This window comes from Dermacentor andersoni, chromosome 6 (assembly GCF_023375885.2).
Source record: "Dermacentor andersoni chromosome 6, qqDerAnde1_hic_scaffold, whole genome shotgun sequence".
Classification (NCBI taxonomy): Eukaryota; Metazoa; Arthropoda; class Arachnida; order Ixodida; family Ixodidae; genus Dermacentor; species Dermacentor andersoni.
Window position 1 is genome coordinate 85,034,380 of NC_092819.1, and position 26,392 is coordinate 85,060,771.

Here is a 26,392-nt window from a genome sequence, read left to right on the forward strand (position 1 = left end):
TCATCGGAGCTAATCTGAAACACGATGCCTTATGCCCAACGAGTGGAACTCGTGGCAAAGCCGAATAATCGCATTTAAAAGTTATAGAAGACAACCAAGAAGTTTTAACACAGTAGACATAAACAGCAGGGAGCTGCGGTGGAAAGAGATGGCAGGGCATGGCCAAACGCAATTGTGACGACAGCATGAAAAAGGTGAATGCACTGCTACGAGAGATGAATACGTGCAGGAAATAAACAAAAAAGAACGGGAGTAATTAAACGCTACAGTTGAACTAAAACGAGTCAGGGCATTGCGATAACAGAGTAGAAACGAGTCGCGCGGAATCAAAGCGAAAGCCAGAAAGCAGTGATTTTGACTGAACACTACTGCTCGCGTACGATCCGGCGGTGCACTACGCGAATCGCGGAACACGCGAAGAAAGATGGCAGTTCCTAACTTTGCTGTACTGGACTACGTCGTGCTCATGGGGTTCCTGGCGCTCTCGGCCGGTATCGGCGTCTTCGTTGCGTGGCAAGACCGTCGGAAAAAGTCCAGCAAGCACTTCCTGACAGGAAGCAGGCAGCTCAGCTGGCTGCCAGTGTCTATGTCCATGACGGCTAGCTACCTGTCCTCTATCGGCATCCTTGGACAACCGTCGGAAGTGTTCCTCCGTGGCTCGACTTTATGTATCAGCGCCATATCTTCAACCATGTCTATCCTTGTCGCTGCTTTCGTATTCCTGCCCATGTACTACAAGATGGACATAACAAGTATCAACGAGGTTTGTACGACCCTCTTGGTTGGCTTCTTTTTTTTTTTGTCCTTGATGGCCGTCAGTTTTCAAAACAAAGAATGGTATCCGGCAAATACACACCGTTTTTAGAACTCTTATACACGGCTGTAAGAAACAGCGTACCAGCGGACGGAGCACAGAAAGAAGAAGCGGAAGCATGTGCGCTTACGATGTTTCTGCTGTCTATGTTCCATGCGCTGGTGCGGTGTATCTTACAATACATTGTAAGGAGTTACAATGCAATCCAAGGAGATGCATTGCCCACTCGGTTGCATCTTCAGTCATTCAAGCTTTCAGTTTAAACAAGATTGAAGGGATTTTATATTTTCAGGCGTTATCTTTAAATTGACTCATTAAACCCATTTCCTGAACGGGTATTGTAAGTCTATAATACATTATTTCTACAGAAGAAATAAAAGCGGTTTTGTAGCATTAGCTTCAGAGCCATTTGTTGGTTTGAACCAGTCCAAATTCGCGAACCTTTTTCGTGGTTTATTTTCGTTTCTGAGAATACGGGCGTAGTGATGTTTCACGAACATGCTGATAACTTATAGCTCACAAGTTCTTAGCGCAGTAAACGAGGTGGACTTTTTCTTTTTCTGTTTTTGGCAACACACATCCGTGCCACTATGTACAAACGTAAGGAAATTTTCGAGTTTAAAGCACACCAAAGGGTCAGCCTTACATGTATTGCAGAGTTAACCCGCTGGTGTCATTATCATGCTCGCCGGAACATTCTCGAGTGCATGTAGACTTTACCTGCAACAGAAAAGTTGCACGGGATATTTGCGCGTGTTTAATGGCCTTTCCTTCTCCACTGTAATCGCTAACAATACGCCCCATTATTAGCCCTTCACGGAAGCTGTTATTGGCTTTAAGTATACCACGCTTGCACTATTCACTGTGTCGCGAAAACGGACCTCTCTGGTAGACCTTAGAAATGAGCAATTAAGTCTTCATTTATAATGAAGTCTACCCCTATAGTACGGCTACAATGTTTGAAAAACGCACAGAAATGGTATACATATTCACGCGTATTACCTGTAGATACAGTTTGAGGCGTGGAAGCAAAACGCGGGATGCGTACTTTTCCTTTCCCTTGTGGTATATAGGTTTACTACAATGGTATTTTCGGTAGAGACGCGGTGCGGCTTTGCGGCAAAAGTACTCCTGTTGTCGTGAAGACTGAGCATGCTTCAATACGGAGCAGCTGCAAAAGCGGCAATGACCGAGTCTCGAAACGAAGTTGTCTATATAGTATTGGCTCGGCTTTCATATTATAGACTACATTATAGACTTGTTGCAGTGCCGCAAGCGTGGGTTGTCAATATGAATGAATCAGCCGTAATACCGTAGCGTACGTGATGTTGTAATATGTGAGAATGGTTGTGCAGACACCGTGAGTGGTTGGTGTGCGTTATCCAACAAATGGTTGTACACGTATGCACATGAAATGTAACATTTGATTATATTTGTGCGCGCAGTTGCCAAGTATATATACGGGCTGATTGTTGGCTAGTTAAATTGGGTTTATTGGCGCAAAAACGACGAAGCCTATGCTGTGCCAGACACATGGCGATAAGATTTCGTTAGTAAATGCAGCATACAAGGCAGTAATTAAATCTTATTTGAAAAATCTTTCCGTATAATAGCTGATCGCGTCACTCAGAAGTACCAGTGCATTTTCTCCTAACATTACCATCGGTTGAAGTGAAGTGGGTGACTTATACAATACGCGGAAGTATTTTTGTTTGTGCGTTTCGGGATTTGGACACGCGATTATATGTGTATTACTGTTTACGGTTCAGGGAATTTGTCACATGTTGGTTCTTCTTCCTCTGTCAATGAGTAATTATGAGCAAAAGTGGCGTCCACGTACGCTACTTTATGCGCCAGTGTGTTTTTAAGTTTATTTACTAGAGCCTTAGCCCTGCGAGTTTTCCTCCCTTTGTTGTAGATAGGATGCATATTTTTAGATAGGCGGCGATTCGGAAGCGTTTACGCACGTCCAACGGAATGTCCTTCTTGTCAGTCGGGGCACCCCTCTCGCATTGGATTCCTACCCATTCCATGATTTTTCTCCCTGTTTTAGACTGGCCCAATCTTTCCAACTGAGACACTCGTACTGCCTCAGTGAGCTCAACTAGCGTGTTGTGAACCCCCATTTTGAGGAGGAGGTCTGTCGAGGTCGAGTCTGGGAGCCCTAAGGCTCTCTTAACACTCAGAGAGCATCTGCGACGCGAAGTGCGGAGAAGTTTCTGGAGGACACGCGGGCACCACCGCTTATTCTGCAACCTTCGATGACTCATGTATAAAAGCCGATGCGCTTGATCGGCAGATCAGATTTTCGACGATCGCTGACTGTGTACGCCCCTATCGCCGTTCTATGAGTGTAGCCTGTTTTTGAGGGCACGGGTGCGCCAATAAAACGCTAGTTTCGTCATTCCCAGTTTTGCTGCTTTCTTAAACGTCACCACTACATTGGCACTACACACACACACACACACACACACATATATATATATATATATATATATATATATATATATAGTGCAGATGTAGTGAACGCGGTTTTGGATCACGGATGCGGGAACTCATAAAAGCGCAACGTCATACAACCGCATTTCTCCGGCATTTACCGCTAAATCACCGCAGAATTTTTGAGCGAAGCATTCTTTGACTCATTACAGGCACTTTGAGGTATATGTAGGTGTATATGTGGTCGCCAATGCAATTAAACGTCCGACTTCTGCATCACAGCAGGCTCAATGCTATAACCATGAGGCCACCTACGCATATCGCACGCATATTTCTCTCGCGCCAAAGCCGACTAGATGTTTGAGACATTTTTAGCACGTGCGCCACGTGCCAGTTTTTTTTTCCGCATTCTTCACTCGTGGCAGCTCACGCTGGGTTTGAATGCACTAGCTCTGGGATCGACCCATGCTACCCCGTCCTTTCCTCACAGCAGCTAAAGTTTCGCAGAAGCTGTGCGACATCCACCTACCCAGGTCAAACAGGCTTTAACACCGCAAGTTCACTGTCACTGCGCAATTGTCATATTTGTTTTAACACGCACCACATGAAGTAGACGTAGGTATGCACGATTTCATGAGGTACGCACATGCACATAGTCGTTAATGATCTCACAATCAGTATTTCTCTCGCGTTTCCTCGTCCAGTGCCGATACATAGAACCCAAGCACCAGCATGTCGCAAGTATGGCGTCCAACAGCTGGAAGACCAGAAACCGTGCCGTCACCGTCACGAGGTCGTCGTTGAACACACACTATCGTCAGAAGCTCAGCGGCTACCTTTAGGCAAATACATCTGTCCACCTCGTAACGCTTCGTGGAACCCCAAGTAATACTGGGTACCCGGCTACCTGCGAAATGTCCTCTGTATTACGTCAATTTTACGATCGGTATCACAAAACGAGTGACGTAAAAAGCAGCTTTTCCTGCTCAATAGGCTATGCATATGAAATGCAACCTAACAGGTAAAATGCATGTTGTTTTTTTTTTTCTCTCCTTTTTCTCCCCAGTACTTGGAGAAGAGGTTCGTGTCAACGGCCATCAGAAATATCGCGTCCGTCGTTTTTATAATGTCAACGGTAAGTGAATGTCTATTTTCAGCTGTTCTTAAATTTTCAGTCATAATTGCTGCCGATAGTATTCATTTCATTATGCGCTGAGGTCGAGACCCGCGAAAATAAAAGGCCCTCATTCCACTTACGGAGCTTGGACGAAACCTGCCGACGTTGCTGTCGTTCGCAAAATTATAAAAAGTCTATTTTTTTTCGTTTCTGTTCACCTTTAAACCTTGATCATTGCAACTTCAGTTGCTGCGCTTTGCCACAACTATCCTCCAGCGCGATGTTATTTGCATACTGAAGAATTTTGGACATCGCTCCTGAGGCCATTTTATCGAGCTTCGCCGCAACGCACTAGCATAACTCAAGTGGCAGCGTTTTTAAATATAATATTTCAAAAGACCGCCCGAATTTCAACAACTTTTAGTTTGTAATGTCCAGAGCGTATGCCCTTCTAATAACATGTGTATTTACGGCCCTTATTCGTTTTTCCATCTTGGTTAAAGTGCTTGAATACTTACCAAAACACTGCTAGGATAGGAATAACTTTAATAAAGTGCCGGCAAACGACGATTTAACGAGTCGTGACGCTGGCCAAGCGTCGACCCGGGGTTATACTCTACTCTGCACTAGCCCCGTTGGGCCCGTTTGTAGTGGGTCACGAGGCTTGTGCTTTTCGAGCGCACCCCGGGCCTGCTGGACGGCCCATAGTTGTGAGTCCTTGTCTGTAGACTGCAGTGCACTTTGAAGTTCTGGCGGGTAAGTCTTGGAGGTAGCTGCCGTCGGGAACCTGGCACAGTCCCACGTGATGTGCCATTGGTCCGCCGGACCCGCTGCACAAACACCACACAGCCCACTCGGATAGAGCTCTGGGTGAAGCACGTGCAGCATTGCGGGGGCGAGGAGTGACGCGGTCTGTATTTGTCTTAGGATTACGGCCTCCTCCCGACTGAGTGCCGGGTGGGGAGGCGGCATTGTCCGTCGAGCTAAGCGGTAACACTTGGTTACTTCGGCATAACTAGTCAATCTGTCCTTGGTTTCGAACCACCACACGGAACGGTCACTCTCGGGGGCGCGGAAGGTAAGCGCTCGCGCCGCCGAATGGGCCGTCTCGTTGTGGTTCGGTGAGGAAGCACACTCGCCGGCGTGCGCCGGGAACCACTTGATACGGACGGTGCTGCCGCGGTCTTGAAATTGGAGCTTGCCGATGATGGCGGCCGCCGGCGCGCATATTCGCCCCTTGGCAAAATTGCGCACGGCATTCCTCGAGTCGCTGAGCACGGTGCGACACTCGGCCTCGGTGATCGCCAGAGCGATGGCAACCTCCTCAGCGTCTGTGGCGTTCGTGCACCGCACGCTCGCTGCCGTTGTCTTGGTGCCGTTAGCCGCCGCAACGACCACTGCTGCGAAGCCTTCCCGCTTGTATTCCGCGGCGTCCACATACCGGGCGTGCGGGTCTTGGGCGTGTTGTTCGGTGAGGGCCTTGGCCCGCGCCTGCCGCCGTTCTTGGTTGTATTCTGGGTGCATGTTCTTCGGGATGGGGTCCACGTAAATGTGGGCCCGCGCCTCATCTGTGATCTCGCACGGTTGCCGGCTGGGAGCTTGGGGGTTGTAACCCAGGGACGTCAGTATACTGCGCCCCGTCTTGGTGGTAGAGAGGCGCTCGAATTGCGCGGTGAGCTGCGCCTCGGCTATTTCTTCTAGGGTGTTATGGACGCCGAGCTGCAAGAGCCGAGCCGTACTCGTGGTCTCCATTAAACCCAGCGCCGTCTTGTAAGTCCGTCTGATCAGCGTGTTGATCTTGGTCCTGTCAGTGACGTGCCAATTAAGGTAGGCCGCAACGTAGGCAATGTGACTGATCACGAACGACTGGACAAGGCGCACGAGACTGTCTTCACGCATGCCCGCCCGTCGTGTAGAGACTCGATGTATGAGCCGGATGGCGTCCATTGCCTTGGTGGTAAGCTTGTTGATGGTCTCGTCGTTGCGGCCGCTCTTGTTGAGCAGCAGGCCCAGTACTCTGATCTTGGGCACCTCGGGGATGCGTTGCCCCGATGCAGTCACAATTTTGATGTGATCACACTCCCGAAGAGGAGCGCGCTTCCGTCCCGGTCGAAGCGGTGTGAGGACGAACAGCTCGGACTTGGCGGGCGAGCACATTAGGCCTGTGCCATCAAGGTGCTGCTCGATGGCGGTAACCGCCGCTTGCAGCTGTTGCTCGATGCTGGCGTCGGTGCCACCGACCGCCCACAGGGTAATGTCGTCGGCGTAGATAGTATGCCGGACGCCGGTCCCCGCTACTGCCCTCGCTACCCCGATCATGACGAGGTTAAAGAGCAACGGCGATATGACCGAACCCTGTGGAGTACCCGTACTGCCGAGCTTGTGTTCGGGGAGCTTGAGGTCTCCGGCGTGCAGTTCTACCGTGCGGTTGGTCAAGAAGTCTAGAATATAATTGTAGCTCGTTACCCCCATGTTGAGTCTTGATACTTGTCCTAATATGGCTGAGTGTTTAACTTTGTCGAATGCACTTTGTAAATCGAGACCCAGAATTACTTTGCTGTCTTGTGTCTTGTTGTCGACGATTTCTTGTTTGAGTTGTAACATGGCATCTTGTGTGCTGAGTCTGCGCCGGAAGCCGATCATCGTGTCAGGATAGAGGCCTTCCTTCTCTAGGTATTCCTGCCACCGGTTGGCGACCACGTGCTCCAGCACCTTGCCCACGCAGGACGTCAGCGAGATGGGACGCAGGTTGCCGATGTCCAGTGGTTTGCCCGGTTTCGGAATCAGGATCGTTCTTGCCGTTTTCCACTGTCGGGGGAGCTTGCCCGAATGCCAGCATTCATTGAAGTAATCGGTTAGGGCTTCTATCGAAGCGTCGTCCAGGTTGCGTAGCATCTTGTTTGTAACGAGATGTAACACTGCTATAACGTATCAAGAGCACGGCTTGCTCACCTCACCTCACTTTAGTATATAATTAATTAATTCTTTAATTGATTAACTAACTTAAAGAATACCGGAGGAGTAATGTATGCCTTATAAACTGATAATATTCCTAAGTGTAGTTAACACCAGAACAACAAAGGGCCAAAAATTACGACAGAAAGCCATATCCGCAGATGAACAAAAAGAAATAATAATAAACACTTCAGGAAGTTAAATGCTGTTCAATTAACTGGATCAAATTAGCGGACTCCCAAATAGACTCTGGAAGTCGACTACAAACCTCTATTGCGGCTGAGAAAAAGCTGTTTTGAGAATATGCACGGAAGTGAGTCAAGATTATGGCATAAGGTTAAGGACGCATTCACGCTGGTGACTTGAGGAAGTCGCACGAACGACTGCGACTGGCGACCACAAAGAAAGACTCAAGGCGATCGATTTTCACACCGGCGTGTGCGACTGGCCAGTGGCCACACCGAAGTGTCTTTGTCATACACCGTCCACGTGTGCTCCCAATCGCATCGCCACTTAAAATAAACGCCAGCGTACACAGACGTCCTGTTCCTGCGCATCTGATTAGTTCAGAAGTTTTGAGATTGCAGTAACACGACTGAAAAATTGAGCAGACGAGCAACTGGCCCAAAATGGTCGCTTTCCTAGAAAAGCTACTATTAGAGACCATTCGAGACCGGTCGCTATGCGACCACTGCCGTCGCGCGAACGCTGCCAGATGCCGGTGTGTATGAGCTTTTAACAGGCACGATTGATGGATACTAGGTCCGTTTGGAAAGAGACCCGTTTGGAACTGCGGAGCAGTCACATATTTGCTGTGAAAGGAGGCTTGTGAGCAAGCACAGGTATCTGTCAAAAAACGACTGGCAAAGCCACCAAAAATCATATATACGTATACAGAGTGATTTGAAGTAACACTGACGTATCGGAACTGCGGTTCAAAGTGAAGTCGGACAAGTGAGGGTTCCAGGGTTTTTTCTGCTTTTTTTTTTATGCGAGAAACTCAACTGGCCGATTGAGCGAAGAAGCCACTTTCGCGATCCGCTTTCGGAATCTCATACTGAATTTCCTGACCTACAGATCTGCTCTGTCAGCTGCTGTTCCACCCTACTTTTCACGGCTGTGCTGTTTACGAGTCCTAAGCTGTGTTCAATACTCGCCGTAGAGAGCTACGTAGGCACTTAAGCGGACAGCGCACATCGTCTCGTTCCAACTCTGACGAAGCCGGGAAAAAAAAGACAGCGTCGCCAAGGCGGCATCTAAGCTAAAAACGATGCAGGTTACTTTGCTGTCCAAACAAGACGGCGGCTGAGCAGAATACTTGAAAACTCGACGGAAAAGCTATAGGCACAAGAAAACGTAGTCACGAGGCGCTTAATGTAAGCTATATAATGCGTTTTTTCATACATTTGCACATGAAGAAAGCTAGAACACAGCGATATGTTTTTCATAGGTTTATATTTTCAACGCGAAGTAACGTGAACAGGCTGATGTGATTTCCAAATGCATTTCGTTTCTTGGACTGGAAGTCCCCCCCTTCTTGGTTGTCAACGTACGCTGTCCCCAATGCTGACCAGAGTTGCAACGCACTCTTAGTGCTGCAACCTGACCGATTTTCCACAGGTACAACAGGTTTTGTAAATCTCGGTGCCCTGTAGCCGGCTAGGCCGCCGCATCGGCACACCGTTTGCCGGTTTTCCAGCTATTCCTAAATTGGCACACTATACTGCAGGACAAGTCGTTGGACGGGCTGGTGCTTGCCTAAAAATATAACGCAGCGTAAAACACAACCACATTGAAAGGCGCGTAGACAGGCGTCTCAGGTATTTGCGTCGTTTGTGACGACTATCGATATGTCTTCTTTCTTTTTTTCTGATTGTGCCCTTTAGCTGCATTATATCTTTAAGCAGGCACATTTTAAACAACAGCGCAAGGGCTCTCTCTGGCGTTCACTACACGCAGAAGACATAGCCATCGTCAGTCACATTTATATTTCACTAACCGGCCCAACTTTGCGTGCACACACAATGGATCTGCTCAATTCTCACTCGATTTTGCAGCTGCTTTACATGGGTGTTGTGCTCTACGGCCCTGCGCTGGCTCTTGGATCGGGTAAGGGTAACTTCTTCATTTTTCCTAAAGTCGAATAGTACACGACTCAGAGTGCGCTAAAGTCATCGGGCGTAGGGATGGATAGATAACCTTGGTACTACCGTAGCACGGCTATTGCTCAACAAACATGAAATTTCAAACTGTAGAACATAATTTGCCATAAGGACAATGTTATTCTTAACGAAAGCTGAGTCTATGCCATGTTCCACCGACGCTTACAAGCAGTTCAAGTTAGACATCCTCTCGTTTTAAGCAACGCAGGGCTTTAGATTTGGCCTTTTCAAGCCCTTTTTTCATAGTTTGGACACTGGTTCTTCCGATAAGCTCTAATCTGTGCTCCTCCATTTGCCCGATAATAAACCCTCAACTCTTCCACTGTTACAAATGCGGATGTCATCCTTACTGCTGCTTTTAGCTGTTTATTTTCCTTCCTTTCCCTACTTTTACTGCCCGCCTCTTCGCAAAGCATTCCTGCCCCATTCCTCCTTACCCAACGAAAGTAGCATGTAAGCACGTGAATTATCATGATTTTGTCACACTGTCTTGTTCGGCTAAACTGTATTCCAGCCCTCATTAGCACGAAGTCTAGTGCTCTGGCCTTTCCAAAATATATAACTAGCTAGCGCACCATTACCACGAAGTCTAGTGCTCTGGCCTTTCCAAAATATATAACTAGCTAGCGCACCATATTGGTTACTCTATTCCAGAAAAGTCTAGTGCTCTGGCCTTTCCAAAATATATAACTAGCTAGCACACCATATTGGTTACTCTATTCCAGAAAAACAGCAACTTACGTGTAACGAAACGTTGCTTGAATCATATGTATGTATCCTTTTCAAGGAGTTAAACGCTCTCTTTTGTGGCAAGTCTTACAACTGCCACGCCACTAGTGGGAATAAAGCTGAGTTCTTGCTTTAGTTGTGCTATCGTCAAAGCCCTAAAGGTAGCATTTTTCTTCTTCGTTTTTCCTATAGCCCTATTGAGACTCCGAAACATCGTGGTTACTTCCGTTGAAAGATGCTGGGGATGAAAATTCCGAAATCATAAAACGTTAATCAGGAAAATTTGTTTGCGCGATACTTCCAGAATTAAAAAAACGAATGCAAGAAAATAAAAGAAAGCCTGATTGTCCAGACAGCTGAGCTGAGACAGTGTGTGTCGAAAGCTATTGGCTGCCCATTCGCTAACCCGTGTTTAAGTATCAGGCCAGTCTGTGATGATCTTATGCTTCCAAGGCACCCTTAGCCACGCACTCCAGCCCTGCATGGAGACGGAAACGCTTCCAAAGAGCAAAAACTAGGCCGGAACTTAGCAGCGCTAACCACTCTCTTTAAGTTTGCGATAGCATAATTACAGAGTTAGTGGTTAGCACGTGCGTTACGTGTCACGTGCGTTACGCACGATAGCACACTTAAAATTCGACTACTCGCCACGTGTGCGTGCGTGCGTCACAGGCGAGCTTCCACACTCTCTCATCGAAGTGACGTTTCTATACTTCGTATCTCTTACAAACTCGCGATTTTCATGCACACTGTGACGGGCTCGCGTACACTCAGCCCAACTGGATTTTTTTTTGTTAGATTCCTCCAATGTGGATGAAGTCCCCCTATAATGTTATAAATGAATTCGTGCACGATGGTTGTACCGAATCTCTGTCTTCCAGCACAGCAGCCTGTTGACCTAACCATTAGGCCACTTTCACATGTATGCTTCACCTATGCCAAAGTCAATCTTCGAAACGTCTGTCGTGTGAAAGTTTCTCGCATTCTCTCTCTCTCTCTCTCTCTCTCTCTATATATATATATATATATATATATATATATATATATATATATATATATATATATATATATATTTATATATTTGTCATCATCCGCCGTGGTTCCTCAGTGGCTATGGTGTTGGGTTGCTGAGCACGAGGTCGCGGGATCGAATCCCTGCCACGGCGGGGCCGCATTTCTATGGGGGCGAAAGGCGAAAACACCCGTGTACTTAATTTAGGTGCACGTTAAAGAACCCCAGGTGGTCGGAATTTCCGGAGTCCTCCACTACGGCGTGCCTCATAATAAGAAAGTGGCTTTGGCACGTAAAACCCCATAATTAAATAAATAAATAATTTGTCATAGGAGAGTTATATCCCCGTAGAGGGTTATATATGACGCTACCGCTTCACAATACCGCTCCATTTGTCTTACAGTGACTGGCATACCAGTATGGTCGTCCATCCTCCTTAATGGCTTCGTATGCACATTTTACACCGCCATAGTAAGTACTGGCAGTAAGTATACTACGCAAGGCTCGAAGAGTCTTCTGCAATTCAGAACAAAGTTCAATTTCTATAGTACAGATAATTGCTATTTTAGCGTTATCGAACACGTATGTCCTGCTTGACTGGGGGAGAGCGGGCTAAAATAAGTAGCCCCTATTTTTCTTCTTGTTTGTTTTTCTTGTCATATTCTGCTTGCATAACTGCTCATACCCGCCGCGGTGGCTTAGCGGCTATGATGCGGGGCTTCTACGCACGAGGTCGCGGGGTCAAATACCGGCTGCGGCGGCCGCATTTCGACGGAGGCAAGAACGCCCGTGACCCGTGCATTGGGAGCACGTGAACGATCCCCTGCTGGTATTGAAAACCCCAGAATTGAATTCAATAACTGTTCAGCCCGAACAAAGTAATAATGCTTGCTGTTACATTCTTGTGGTGGCGCGTGGCTTAGAAGACGGAAAAAAAAAAAGGACAGAGGAGAGACAGTGAAGCGGCCAACTACCAACTGTTTCATGACAGTCCCAGAAACAAACAAAAGACTTTCCCGCACGCGCGGCGGAGTCATGATGTTGCGCAGAAAACGGTCGCGACAGGTGTCGTTCTAAAAAGCAGGCTTCAGCCGAATATAAAACGAAAGACGTGTCGCTGACACAAGATGATCCTTTTTTTTTTATGAAAAGCTCCGAAAGATTCATTGCGGTTTGGTCTTTGCTCTTGCCGAGAACTTTAACCTGCGCTAGGCGTGACGCACATAACTGGCACTGCATCACGCAGGGAGTACATTAATTGTCACTTCTTTTTTTCAATACTGTTAGCATGTTTGCTCAGTCTATCATTGACAAAACACCCGTTTGTCCAATATAGGACTTGTCGTAGCTTAGGGTGGATTTCGTACACTATGCACCTCAACACAGAGCCCAAACCACATGCCAAAACAAGAATGCACTGCATGCTTCAGCACCAACGTGCCCACGAAGACGTTGCCTTGTATTAATGGTCAACGTGGCGAAGGAAAGCCTGGCTAAAGTGACCAGGCCACCGGCAGGCTTTACTGAAGTATGGACTGCGCGCTCTTTCCTAACTTTTGCGGATAGCAAAGTTAGATTATTGCGTCCTCACATTTTACCTGATATTAGATCTACGAGTGCGAGAAGTAGGGATGTAGAGGAACATGAATTTCTTTCTTAAAAGTGTAGGGGAACAAACTTTTTCGCTTACCGCTGCTTTGTTTTTAGTGAAAATTTGCACAAAGATAACATTTCATAGTCCGGATCGTTAAATTTAGCAGTCGACACAGTTACTTACCTGGTTGTTAAGAAAAAAAAATGGAAAGTTGACTTTGTCTATACGGAAACGGGCTGCTGCTGCGAAGCCACACATTTGTTTCGCCGCCTGTTGGCAGACTTTCATGCACTTATTAGATGGAAGTACGGCGCTAATTTCTACGGGAGCTGCAAGCAGTGTGATTCAGCGAGCAAGGGTACACTGTGGCATGGGAGTGATGGTTAGTACATGGCCGTGCCAAAACTTCGTTCTTAAAAGGCTTGCACGAATTCATATATTGGCCATCATTCCCATGGCGGCTGCATGATCGCAGCACCACAGTTCCCTCGAGTAATTACTGTAGGAAGCTATATGGCTGAATGAGGGTTGCCACATGTTGCCTGCACCGCTAGAGCACGCAAACTTTGCCGCAGCGGCTGCTTTCTGTAGCTGCCGACAGCGGGGGAGACAAGTTTATGCTGTCTCCCCCATCGACGGAGCTAGCAGTTTTTATATGTATATCTAGGCAAGTAACTGTAAAGTGTTACATTTGACGACCCGGACCACAAAGTGTGATCCGAATGTAAGAATACGCTAATAATACAGCAACGATAAGCGCAATATCTTTATTCTGTGATTTTAAAGAAAGAACGCACGTGCCCACATAAGTCAAAGCACACGACAGAAAGAAAAAATTGCCTTTCTTGTGCATTTTTGTCCTGACGCACAACAGATTTCGGTTGAGAAAACTGAGCAGGAGGCAGGGAATAGCGTGAACAATCAAGTCGTGGAATTTATTATACCGCATACGTTATGTTCGTTTTTTTTTATTGTCACGGTTATCGCAAACTACTCGCTGCTAAACTTCACTAAAGATTGTAAAATTATTACTTTTATTTTTGTATCATGCTTCTGAGAGTTTTTTCACGTTACGTATGTCAAGCAAAAGAAGTGTCTGCCTAAAGGAAAGAATTCAGGACCGAAAGGGTTAGCAAAATAAAACTATTGTGCATAATTTTACTGAAATGACTATTATACTCGATTAGTATAAGAATTTAAGAATGAGTAAGAATTTTGCGCTGTATTATAAACCGTTTACTATACATAGCTGCTAGCTTATTTTGTACTCTTACTCCGGTTCTGTTCTTGCATATGCAAATTCCTTTCGCACAGGAGCATGCAACACGCGCAGATTGTACCGTTTACATTTTGGGACATGCATAAAAGCTGCAAGGCCAGTGAGGTAGTGGTGTGAACAGTGCTAAATTATTTTTTGCTGCTTTTAGTTTCTTTTTGAAACTCAAATGAAGCGAAATGACCTCAGATGAAATGAGGACCAGTGCAAGAGAAAGAAATTAAAGAAGCAAAGAGCGCGAATGCATGCAGCTGTATTTAAGAGGGCTGAGCCGTAGGACACAGCTTCAGCATCCTTGTGTGATTGTGCCACAGCTGACTCGCAGACCACTGCTTGTATCATACGAGGGAGATACTGCCGCCCGACCGCTGATGTCTAGAGTCACTTAGGGCAGGTATATAGTGACCACGGATCCGGATCATGAGACGGAAATAATCAGAAGAATAAGAATGGGCTGGGGTGCGTTTGGCAGGCATTCTCAGATCATGAACAGAAGGTTGCCATTGTCCCTCAAGAGAAAAGTGTATAACAGCTGTGTCTTACCAGTACTCACGTATGGGGCAGAAACCTGGAGGCTTACGAAAAGGGTTCTACTTAAATTGAGGACGACGCAACGAGCTATGGAAATAAGAATGATAGGTGTAACGTTAAGGGCTAAGAAAAGAGCAGATTGGATGAGGGAACAAACGCGAGTTCATGACATCTAAGTTGAAATCAAGAAAAAGAAATGGGGGGCATGGGCAGGACATGTAATGAGCAGGGAAGATAACCGATGGTCATTAATGGTTACGGACTGGATTCCAAGGGAAGGGAAGCGTAGCAGGGGGCGGCAGAAAGTTAGGTGGGCGGATGAGTTTAGGAAATTTGCAGGGATGACATGGCCACAATTAGCACATGACCGCGGTAGTTGGAGAAGTATGGGAGAGGCCTTTGCCCTGCAGTGGGCGTAGCCAGGATGATGATGATGGTGATGATGATGATGATGATGATGATGATGATGATGATGATGATGATGATGATGATGATGATGATGACTCAGAAATAATTTTGACCATGTGCTAGGGGTTGGCGCACGGGAGCTGGATCAGTTTGCACATCGAGTCACGACGAGCAGAGACGTTAGTCGATGTAATGAATTCGCACGGAACGCGCGATGAACCACATACTCTCGTGCGCCGTGTTCAGCCAAACGTAGGCTACGACGGAAATTGCGCAGCTTGGCAACCGTAGTCAGCAGGATACCCTAGCGCGAACTGCATAGGCAGCTGACACTAATGTACTATGTACTACGTGAGTGGTACAATGGTGGCACTACGCGCAGGGTGGCATCAAAGCTGTCATCTGGACTGACGTGGTTCAAATGGTGCTCATGTTCGCCGGATACATCATGGTCATCGTGTCGGTGAGTCTCGCTTGAATTGTTGTTGTCGCATGACATGAGGTTCTCGTGCAAATCACGCCGCAGATCATCACAGCTGCACATCACATGTGCCACCTCGGGCTCGTTTGCTCTGAGAAGCTGTTCCGTAACGCTAATCATTTCTGTTGGTCTCGCGCTGATACTACTCACAGCAGCGGCACGGCTTCGTGTAGCTATACAATTTGTACAGCTATACAATTTCAAAAATGTATAGCTACAAAATGAAGCCCCCGCGATGCAAACATGAGCGTAATTCTACCGGTATTACCCATTACTTCAGTTTTGTTTGCCAGCTACTTATTTCTTCTTTTTTTTTTTATTTTTGCGCACTGAGAAATTGTGGCCGACGATAAGGAGGAAGCTTTAGCTCGGGTCCATTTCCGACGCGGCCTATTCAAATAGATGTAAAACGTAGAAACGCTTTTCTGAGATAACCACTGGACCGATTTTAATGAAATGTGTTGCGTTTGAGAGAGAAAGAGAAATTCTAGTGACTTTTGGAAGCGGAGCTTCAATTCAGGGCCCGAATTTTGTTCAAAGACTTTTCAAAAATTCGGAAGTTATGAAATAGAAGCACAAAGTCTACAAATTAATAGCTCTGCATCAAGAACAGATATCGCGGTTCTGTAAACGGCATCCATTGCAACATTCGAAATGGACAAATTCGATATATCAATTTATATCTTACGTGAATTCGTTACGTTGTGTACAAGGGTTCTGCAAAAGCTGTATTTCCATATTACGAATGTTTTGAGATTCACGTGTAACATATCAATTCTGTCCGCTTTAGATGTATTATTAGATGCAATTCACATAATTGCAATATAATTTTGATTGCTGTGTTACGGAGTTGTAAGTTTGATAGCCTCATTTTCTGAAAATTTGCGATATTATTCAATTTTTATTAAAAATTGACGACCTCAATCGAAAATTTGAAAGAAACAGCCACTAGATTTTAAGCTTTTGTTTTAAATGCAACAAACCTCGTCAAGGTCGCTGCAGTGGTTGCAGAAAAAAAAACGAATTCTCCTTTTACATGTATTTAGATAGGAGCACCCGAGCTAAAGCGTCCTTTTAAGACAGAAACAGAACAGCAGAGCTGACTATCAAGTGAAAGTGTGTTTTGAAAGGAATGACATACATAGCATTGTTGACACAAACAGAATGCCAACTAGAAAAAGAAGAGGAGTTTAATTTAAGGACCTATCGTCTTCCGTAATGTACCTCTGTTTACCAAGCAGGATGTCGGGAAAGCACAAGCCTACTTCCATTTTAGCAGCCATATCTTGAATAACATGATACAGGGAGTTTTGTTCCTTAGTTCCCACGGGTATAGCCAGAGAGTCAACACAATGGCATCTTTCAGTCGGGCTTATTGCCCTGCTTGAAGCCTTGCTGCGGCAGACATCACACATGCATACACGAGTAAGTGCATTTGAATCAAAGCTATTTATTTCTCTCTTTCTTTCGTTATTTCTTCAAATAATTTAGTATTTATAATACTAATAACTGTTAGTAATAATAATTAATAATGATAACAGGAATTCCGATCTCGAAGATGCATTGGGAAAACAAAGCGCAAAACCTTCTAGGTGTGTTCACATCGAAGTGCACATGTGCTGTTTCATTCGCAGGGCCTGCAGCATTTGGGAGGCTTTGAAAACATGTGGCGGATCGCCAGCGATGGAGGTCGAGTTATATTCCTCAAGTAAGATCACAGTAAGCCGCAAACACATTGATGCTGAATAAAAAAAAACTATGCAGACAAAGACATTGCAAATACTGGCACAAAATCCTGTCCCCACAATGCTTGAAAGTTTCCCAAGAATTCTCAGGCCGCAAGAGCATTTCAGAGATTGCTCATTAAAGGTGAAGCCTTTACTTTTCTATGGAACAAGATTGCTCCGCACAATATGTCTACATGTGCAAAAAAAGAGGAGAAACGAACTGTACTACCCCGTCTACAACATATCTGCCCTTATTTCTTTGCACTCGAACAAATAAGCGGGTTATTTCTCTACGTAAATTTAGTTCTTTCAGGGAAGGACTGGGGGGGGGGGGGGGGAGGCAAAATGGAAACACGGCAGTGTACCGTGCATTGGCTGCACATTAATGAACCCCAGGTGGTCAAAATTAATCCGGAGTACCCCACTAATGCTTGCCTCACAATCATATCGTGATTGTGGCACGTAAAACCAAAGAATTTAATTATTTCTTTCAGCGAAGCTTACTTCGGGATTATTTGACGCTGGCACAAACGAGTAATAGGAGTCGCATAATATTATAGGGCCTGGATACTCGACATGATCGAGCTTCGGGATGACTCAAACCAACCCGCGTTGCAAGAGGCACTCGTATCGGATCGACGATGCCGTAGCGCTTAGGAAAACAAGAGAAAAACACTCGTCGTAACATTTCTTATCTAAATGCTGGATGTCATCGCGGTCATCTTGGTCCACGAAAAATTTCTTGTATAATAAGACCGCGTCAGGCTGCGTGGTTCATACTTGTAACTAACACTCGCACACGCCAAGCCACAAGTTGTCTATGTGGGCCCATACCAACATCCTCCCCCCCCCCCCCCCCCCCCCCACACGCACACACACGCGCGTGCGCGCGCGTGCGCATGGTATGACGCTCAGTTAGCGTCGATGAGCTTGAATCGGTGAGCAGTGCAGCAAGCGGGACAACATACTTGTATCAATACACGCGTAAGTATTCACCCAAAGAAGACAAGTAGTTGAATAAATCGGTGAAATATACAAAAAAGAAGTGACAATTCCAAATGGAGGGAACTGTTGCGACATTTGCAAAATCAATCTAGTAATTTCGAATCGATTCAGCTGGCCTAAGGTTTACATAAACGAAATCAACACCGTTTGGCTTCACCGCTCGGACTTTTCAGCTTCAGCACGAGCATGTACGATACCTACACCTCCTGGAACGTGCTGCTCGGCTATACAGTCATCTGGATGGTCACCTACTGCGCGAGCCAGACGCAGGTGCAGCGTTACTCCAGCATGAAGTCGCTAAAGCGCGCGCGCAGGTTGGTGGCAGCGCTGGCGAATTCCAGTGTGCTTTGTTTCGCCTGCACTGGAAATATGAGCCACGGGGAGACTTCTCACGTTGGGTGTGTGTCTGTGTACTTTCCTAGGGCTTTGCTACTCAATATACCTGGCGTTGCTGGGAACCTGCTGTTGTCTGTGCTGTCGGGAATGACACTCTACGCTGTGTACGGTGACTGCGACCCCAGGCTCACCGGTGATATCGACAAGGCCGATCAGGTCAGAGAAAGACTTGCCCTCAAGTGACCACTCCAATTCTGAATTAGGTATTAGAACGTTTGGCCACAAGTACCACCATAGTGGCTTATCCGCTCTCTACAGCTCGGATTTCACGAGCCACAAATTTGAGCTCGTAAACAAGAAAGTCAAAGTTGATATACTTTTATCATTAAATACCGCAGCCCTTCTCCGTTGGAACATTCTTTTCTTGAAACAATGGTGATTATTGCTATTATTATTATTAATATTATTATTATTATTTGATATGAAAAAGAACGTACACACAGGAACAGAAAAAGAAACGCAATTCGCACTAACTACAGAAGCATGTAAAAAGTCAGCGAAGAAATATTTAATCCCTTGCAAAGCCTCTGACAAACGGGAAGCCAAGCCAGTTTCTTGTAGAAAAGTAAGCAGGGTGCGATGAGCCTGGTCGCGTCGAGCAGCGCAGTCACTCGGAGACAGGCAATGATCAAGGGTCGTACACTACCGACCAAGTACGCCATAGTCCCCTAGCAGCGACGTGCGCTGCGAAAGGAAAGCAGGACACTCGAACATAAGGTGCTGAAGTGGGAATAGAGCTCTAGCCCAACGAGGCAAGCATCGACTACGAACACGGGGAGGAAAGGATGCTTTTGTAACACTGTGGCCTGGGTGCTGCTTGAGGACATATCGTCGAATCAACGCACGAGCATCGTCTAGCCTACAGAAAATTTCTGGACAGTCACATTCGTTGTGAGCACGAGACCAAGTAAGTCGATCGGCCTCTTCGTTTATCGCGATACCTACACGCGAGGGTATCCACTGGCCAACGCGAGATACTCCCGAGATGTAATTCTGCTGGCAGTCTAATGCTACGCACAACTGGGCGATCAGCGTCACTTCACTGTAGTCTTTCGAGGGCAGCGCGAGAGTCCGTAAGGATGACAACCTTCAATCTCCTTAACTATTCTTGCACGTACTTCAGAGCAGTATCAATCGCTACCATCTCCGTAGTTTCTGATGAGTCCGGATGCGGTATGGGAAACGCCAACTTAATCTCCAAATATTTCGCGTAAGTGTGACTGGGCCAATTGGAATAGCGCCGGAGCGAGCAGTGCAGACTCTTCGTGTATTTCTGAAGCTTCAAGATAAACGGGGAATAGACATTTGCTTAAACCTTCCGGAGCTGTAACTGAAGTAGCACCTTCAGAACTGCCAGCAATTAGTTTAGACAATGCCGCCATTGTCCCCATGCGCGAAAATGTGTGCTTAATCAGCCAATTGAGAAGTGCTTGGTCATCTGATGTGCGGTGCAGACGCTCGATGTGGCGTAGAGCTCTGTAGTCTGCTTTCAGCCTCTGGGGCAACTGATGTGCTTGAGTAAGTAATGGAACTGATTGTGCCTCGTGAGGTAGCCAATCATGACTCGGAGGGCAACCCGATCGTTACGCTCCAGTAAAACTATGAAACTCGGCGGCACATTGAGGACTGGCAAAGCATGCGTTACGTCACGGAGTACAGATGATTCATACAGCTGTAGCGCTGTAGTTTGGTTGCAGCCAACACCCCTAGCATTCAAGGAGGCCACATATTTGAGGCAGGACCGTGATTTGCGCTGTACAGATTCAACCGCCGGACGCCACGAGAGGCGATCATTAATATTAACGCTCAGGTAATGGTTTTGTCCTACCCATCGGATTGGTGTCTCGTCAAAATACAATCGGCTCATGGTTCGACGAGCATGCTGTCTGGGATGATATGCAATTCCTGCCGACTCGGCAGGTGAAATCTGTAACTCATCCCCATCCAAGTACTTTACAGTCGCATTGAGAGCTCTCGGCAAGCTTGCTCGAAGGCGTGGGCCAAGGTGAGAAGGGCCACTGATCGACAGAGCGATGTCATCAGCATAGACAGGTATGCCTATTGAAATGTCATATTTCTGAAGCAAATGTCTTGCAAGCCCAGCAGGGACTCAGCTAAATAGAGGCGATAAAGCGCTGCCTTACGGGACACCAGGCGTAAAATAGAGAGATTTACCTATTGCTCCTCCAAGGTGCACTTTCATTCTGCTCTCTGATAGAAAACTGCGAACAAATAGAAGCACACGACTCAAAATTCTGGCGGTCGGAAGTGCGAAAATAATTTCCGTATGTGGAACCAAGTCGAAAGCTTGCTGTATGTCCGAAAATTGCATAACTGCTGAATGCGTGTTCTCTCGAGCAAATTCAAGCGATGATTCAAGGTCTACAATGTTGTCCAGGTTTGAAAGACGGAGTCGAAAGCCGCTCATAACATCAGGAAAGAACTTCAGCTCCTGCAGCCTGAAATCTAGGCGAAACAGTACCATTCGTTCCATCATCTCGATAACTTTTAATGTTAGTCATATTGACCGGTAGGACTTGAGGTGCTTTGCAGAGCACCCAGGCTTTAGAATCGGTACCACAACGGATAATTTTCAGTCATCGGGGTCAGATAGGTTCGGCACACTTTGTTATGCTCATCTAGTATGCGTTCATGAAAAGCCTTATCAGACAGAGAGCGAGAGAGAGATAATTTATTAGAAAGGCAGAGAGGTCGGCCTTAGCTAGCATGCTCTGACCTGCTACTCTACACAGCGGAAGTAAAAACGGGGAAGAAAATAGTGACGAAAGATGGTAATGAGGACATGGAGAATGGACGCATATATACACTAACACAGTAAGTTCCTTAAGCCCTTGCGTCTAGTCCGGTGATATTCATGTAGTCCCGAGACGCGTTTGTAGCTATTGATGTTACTGTACGGTGCCACATTGCGGACCAAATAGTACATTCAGACAATATTTACCTGGCAATACCTGCTACTTTCTTAAACAAAATTACACCCTTTGGGTCGCATCTTGCCATACAACAACAGTCGTCATCTGTCTTGTCCGCATTTCCTTTCTTTAACGCTGTGAGTCCGGTACTTCCAAGTCACGAACGGCATGGCGTTATCAGCATGACTGCCTTCTCGACAGGAAAGTAGCGAGCGCAGCGTTTTCAAGAAAGGAAACGCAAGCAAGACAGACGACGATAATTGTTGTGTGGCAAGATACGACCCAAAGGGTGTACATTCGTTTAAGAGTGTAGCGTCGAAGCTAGCGTCTTCCGATGTGATGCGTATAGGGGATAGTCGCAAAACAAATGTTGAAGAGTCTCAGACATTTGGCAGCGTTCACAGTTCGGGCTGTCCGCATGGCCGATAAGGTGTGCAAAGCGTCGAGTGAAGGCGATGCCAAGGCGAGCCCAGTGAAACATACTCGCTTGACATCGCTTGACTTTAGCCGGGGAGCGACAAATCCTGCCACAGTCTATTTCCCGCAGGCGCCTGTACCGATGGTCTGGTTGAACTCAGTGATGTTATGTGCATGCTCGCATGAGCGCAGTCAACAAAGAAATTACATCGCTTCGGAGTATGAAACCTTTACGTCAACGCCTCTAGGAATGGCGCTTCTTGCTTTCGCATCAGCTAGCTCGTTGCCGGCCAAGCCACATTAACCAGGTACCCAGTGGGAGGTAATTGAATGAGTGTTCCTCTGAGCAAGATCAAATATTTGTAGGATGTGTAATGCTAACATGTAATACTGGTTTCTCCTCGAGAATGAATCGATGGCTTTAAGAGCTGACACCCGCCGTGGTTGCTCAGTGGCTATGGTGTTGGGCTGCTGAGCACGAGGTCGCGGGATCGAATCCCGGCCATGCAGGCCGCGTTTCGATGGGGGAGAAATGCGAAAACACCCATGTGCTTAGATTTAGGTGCACATTAAAGAACCCCAGGTGGTCGAAATTTCCGGAGTCCTCCACTACGGCGTGCCTCATTATCAGAAAGTGGTTTTGGCACGTAAAACCCCATAATTTTTTGAAGAGCTGATTTTGCGTCAGAAAAAATAGTTCACGTATGCGGTGTTAGGCAGGAGACAGAACTGACAGCTTCCAGTATTGCAACAAGCTCTGCAGCTGTTGTGGTCCAACTTGTATTGGGAGGGTGTACCCAACTGAGGGATCACAAAGACAGTGGTCGAGGCGCATGAAGTAACGGATCCGTCTGTGTATATGGACACAGAGGCGTCGTATAGCTCAGCCAAATGATCCCTATCAATGTTTCGTAAGGTTTGCTAGGTGATACCGTCTTCACCTGGGGCAGTGCGGCGCTTGGAGAGACTGAGACCGTGACGCCGCTCCTCGAGAGTGATGTCGCAAGGTTGAGGGTGATCTCAAGAAATGGGTTCCCATGCGTGTGCGTGCGTGTGTGCTTGCGTGGCCTTTCATTTTGGCTCACTTCTGAGGAAACAGAAGGCCACGCTCTTAACCAGAAAAACAGAGACGGGAGGCGCTATAGTGGTCCATTTACGAGGGTGAAGTCTCCGGCATCAGCAGACCAGCGCAACTTTCTCCCCTGCTCCCCCGCTCACATCACATGAGGTTTCCAGAAGGGGGATATCAAGGGGCATGGACAAATCTCATAACTTCTACTTTCGACGACATGAGACAAAATAAACTTAGGCACCTACTATACGGCTGTGTACTAAACGTCATTGCTGCCACCGCCATGTCATCGTCTTGTGATCACACGCACGGTCGCGTCCCCAACATGATTGCCTCCCACGGACATGTGTTTTTGGTAACTGTTCGTCGAATCCTAAACGACGCTAGATAGCCAGCTACACGCAAAGTGCTTCAACTAACACTGATTCCCACAGTGCGTGGGTCTATAACATTTACTGCTTTCATTTGGTGGTGTACGTTGATTTGAAAGAAAAAAACATGGTCAGCTCACCCTGGCATTGAACGAGGTGGTTCTCATAGCTGGCTACCATGCTCTGGTCTTGTAAAAAAATTCAGTATTGTTGGTCGCAAAGCAATAACTGGTCATTTCAAATGAAAAAGTGAGCAGTTATTGTTCTAAGTCCTTGGAAGGGCCAGTTTCCATGCTTGAGTGCCGAAACTACGATGAACATGGACGTACTTGCGTTCGGAACTATACAGGTATTCGCACTGTCTTTGCCATGTTGGTGGAATACCGCAACATAACCGCAGGTACCTGGATGGGTGGCGATATCTGGTGCCCCTGCCTTAAACCGGAACGTGCTACTAATGTGTTTCTACACCTCAATCACTCCTGAAGAATTAAAGAGTAGCGCTTGTGTTCTTTTTTCCTTCCTGTGCGTGTGAGTTGTATTGTTGGCGCTAATTTTTCTCGTCAGCAATCACTCTCGGATTGATTACATCAGACATAGACTGACAAGCGGAGTACTACGCCGCTGTCCACAATTTTACGTCCACACGCTGTTAGGTTCACTTCGTACGGCTATGAATGGAACGGATGCCAAACACTTGAGACAAGACGTGCCTAATCGTCACGCTCGTCAACACCAAAAGACTTGTCCGTCGGGTGTGATAGACGGGATTATGCACCAGTGCAAATCCTACTCTCCTCTGTCCTCCGCTCAGCACCTCTACGCCAGGGAGTGGTTTCTCTCTGAATTCCTCTTTGTGGGCTGACCAGTGTGCTGACATGGCCCTCTACCAGGGAGCAAGCGAGAATGAGGTTTCCCGGATGGTGCAGGGTGTAAGAAGGCCAGCGAGACGCCACATGGTCATCTTCTCTGCCCTTGAGTCCAAGCACACGCACGCAAAAAGTGTCTGTACTTTTTGTGTTGGAACGCTCCGCTCACACGTAACGATGTATCAAGCTTCTGTTATTTTCTTTTACATCATCTCGTCTTCCCTACCAGCGGATACGTCTTCCCTGACGTGTCCGATGGTCACCCTGGTTCGAGCTGCGAGCAGACGCTGTTGGAGGGCGCCGAAACCCCGTCCACGTAACAACTGGTGGCAGCCATAATAACTATAAGAGCAAGAAGCCGCAGACTGCAATAAGAAATTGCGCAGAAGCCATCGACAACGATTGTCATTTTAAGCGAAAAAGCCAGAACGAACGAACGAACGAACGAACGAACGAACGAACGAACGAACGAACGAACGAACGAACGAGCGAACGAGCGAACGAGCGGGCGAACGAACGAACGAACGAACGAACGAACGAACGAACGAACGAACGAACGAACGAACGAACGAACGAGCCTGCGAGCTAATACTTTCCTTGTGGAGTCCGGCGACCAAACATCGACAACCGACCATCCACGAAAACGCAAGAAAGATGCGAACAAAGCTATTAAAAGCTTTCGCATTTACAGGGTCACCAATATGGTTACCGTCCGCAGTGTTATCCAAAGCTGCATCTTTGTATTCTGAACAAACGGTGGCAAAGAGCCGAGGACGTTTAACACTGTTCCGCGTGCGATCAGACATAGGGCAGAGTCATGCCAACAACTGCATCCAGTGCATTAAAAAAGCTCAGGAAAGTTGGAAGAGTCATCCTTCCGATATGTAGCGTGTCGTACCAGACTCTGCGCTGTATATACCGTGTCACTTGCTTCAAGCGGGATTCAAGTGCATTCAAACCACCCATCCAATGTTCGAGTTGTCATACTTGCAGCAAGCTCTGACACTGGTGTGACATGGGCACTTTCGATGCCCCGTATGACCCGGTGTAGATCCCCGCAGGTTCAAAACATTTTCCGGAATCCGAGCAGTTATTTATGTCATGTCATTCTAATGATGGGAACGCATTGATGAATTACCTTTTCCCGTTGAATCTATGCATTTTCAAGCTAGAAGGTACGATTGCGACGTGTGGAGATTACTGCAACGTGTGTTCACGAACAGTGGATGCAATCAATGCATCGAACCTTCGTCCCTCTTTAAGCTGATGCCGTATGCTGTTCAAGACCTACTGCGTGACTACCCTGGACTCAGCGGCCTCCTCGTGGCCGCGGTACTCAGTGGCTCCCTCAGGTGAGCATCCGAAACATCCGCATAGACTTGCGTTTGCAGCAATTGGAATGTTTGTGGGCAAAAATAATTCTTCCTAGTACAATATTTATGCGAGAGCTAAAAACACGAGATAATAGGTCCTTTTAGAAGCAAAGTGGGTAAGAAAGCATGCAGTGACCACGCTTAATGCAGGGCGGTACAGAAGAAGAGCATTTAGCATAAGACGTCTTTGTTCTGTCGTATATCGAGCTGGGGACGTAGTTACTGTGATCAGTTCGAGAATTCTCGCTAGCGCCCGCTTTTCTCTCTTTCTTGCTTTCGAGTGAACATCATTAGAAAATTTGGCTGCAGGCTTGACGCAGAGCGTCAAATGTCAGAGTCACGACTATAAGAGTAAATATTCCAATCGGAAGTTCGCCCTGATGAGTCCGGACAGAAACTAGCAATGCACTTGAGGGGCAGGCGGCAAGTTGTTTCCCTAAGTCAGTCAAAGTAATAATAAAGGGCAAATAAAAATTCCGTCTTATTGCCAGGAATGGCCCTGCTTAGCCACGTTTTCAGTATAACTTCATTTTATGGAGAATTTCTAGTGGAATATTATAGGAATTTCTTTTTCAAAATCCGACTTCCAGTACACTTTCGTCGGGTTACAACGCCCTGGCAGCCGTGACATGGGATGACTTCGTTCGGCCCCGAGTCAACATGAGCGAAGGCGCCACGCTTCGACTCACGAAGGCATTGGGTGAGCCTTAA

General features: G+C 46.8%; 1 protein-coding gene across 1 annotated transcript; it reads left to right on the plus strand.

The window, feature by feature from the left end:
- On the plus strand, window positions 1–26,392 carry LOC126522483 (sodium-coupled monocarboxylate transporter 2-like). Its single transcript, XM_072288588.1, has 10 exons — window positions 1–763; window positions 4,320–4,388; window positions 9,383–9,434; window positions 11,632–11,699; window positions 15,420–15,500; window positions 17,153–17,226; window positions 18,424–18,564; window positions 18,673–18,802; window positions 24,309–24,371; window positions 26,243–26,392. Exons 1-10 carry the CDS (start codon window positions 425–427, stop codon window positions 26,390–26,392), a joined length of 1,167 nt encoding a protein of 388 aa, XP_072144689.1. The 5' UTR covers window positions 1–424.

What these genes read in the sequence shown, in the direction of transcription:
- LOC126522483 (XM_072288588.1), top strand. Translation starts at nt 425, where the DNA reads ATGGCAGTTCCTAACTTTGCTGTACTGGACTACGTCGTGCTCATGGGG. An exon ending in TGCGCTGGCTCTTGGATCGG is followed by an intron (nt 9,435 to 11,631) that starts GTAAGGGTAACT and finishes TTTGTCTTACAG; the next exon opens with TGACTGGCATACCAGTATGG. An exon ending in GCACATTTTACACCGCCATA is followed by an intron (nt 11,700 to 15,419) that starts GTAAGTACTGGC and finishes CACTACGCGCAG; the next exon opens with GGTGGCATCAAAGCTGTCAT.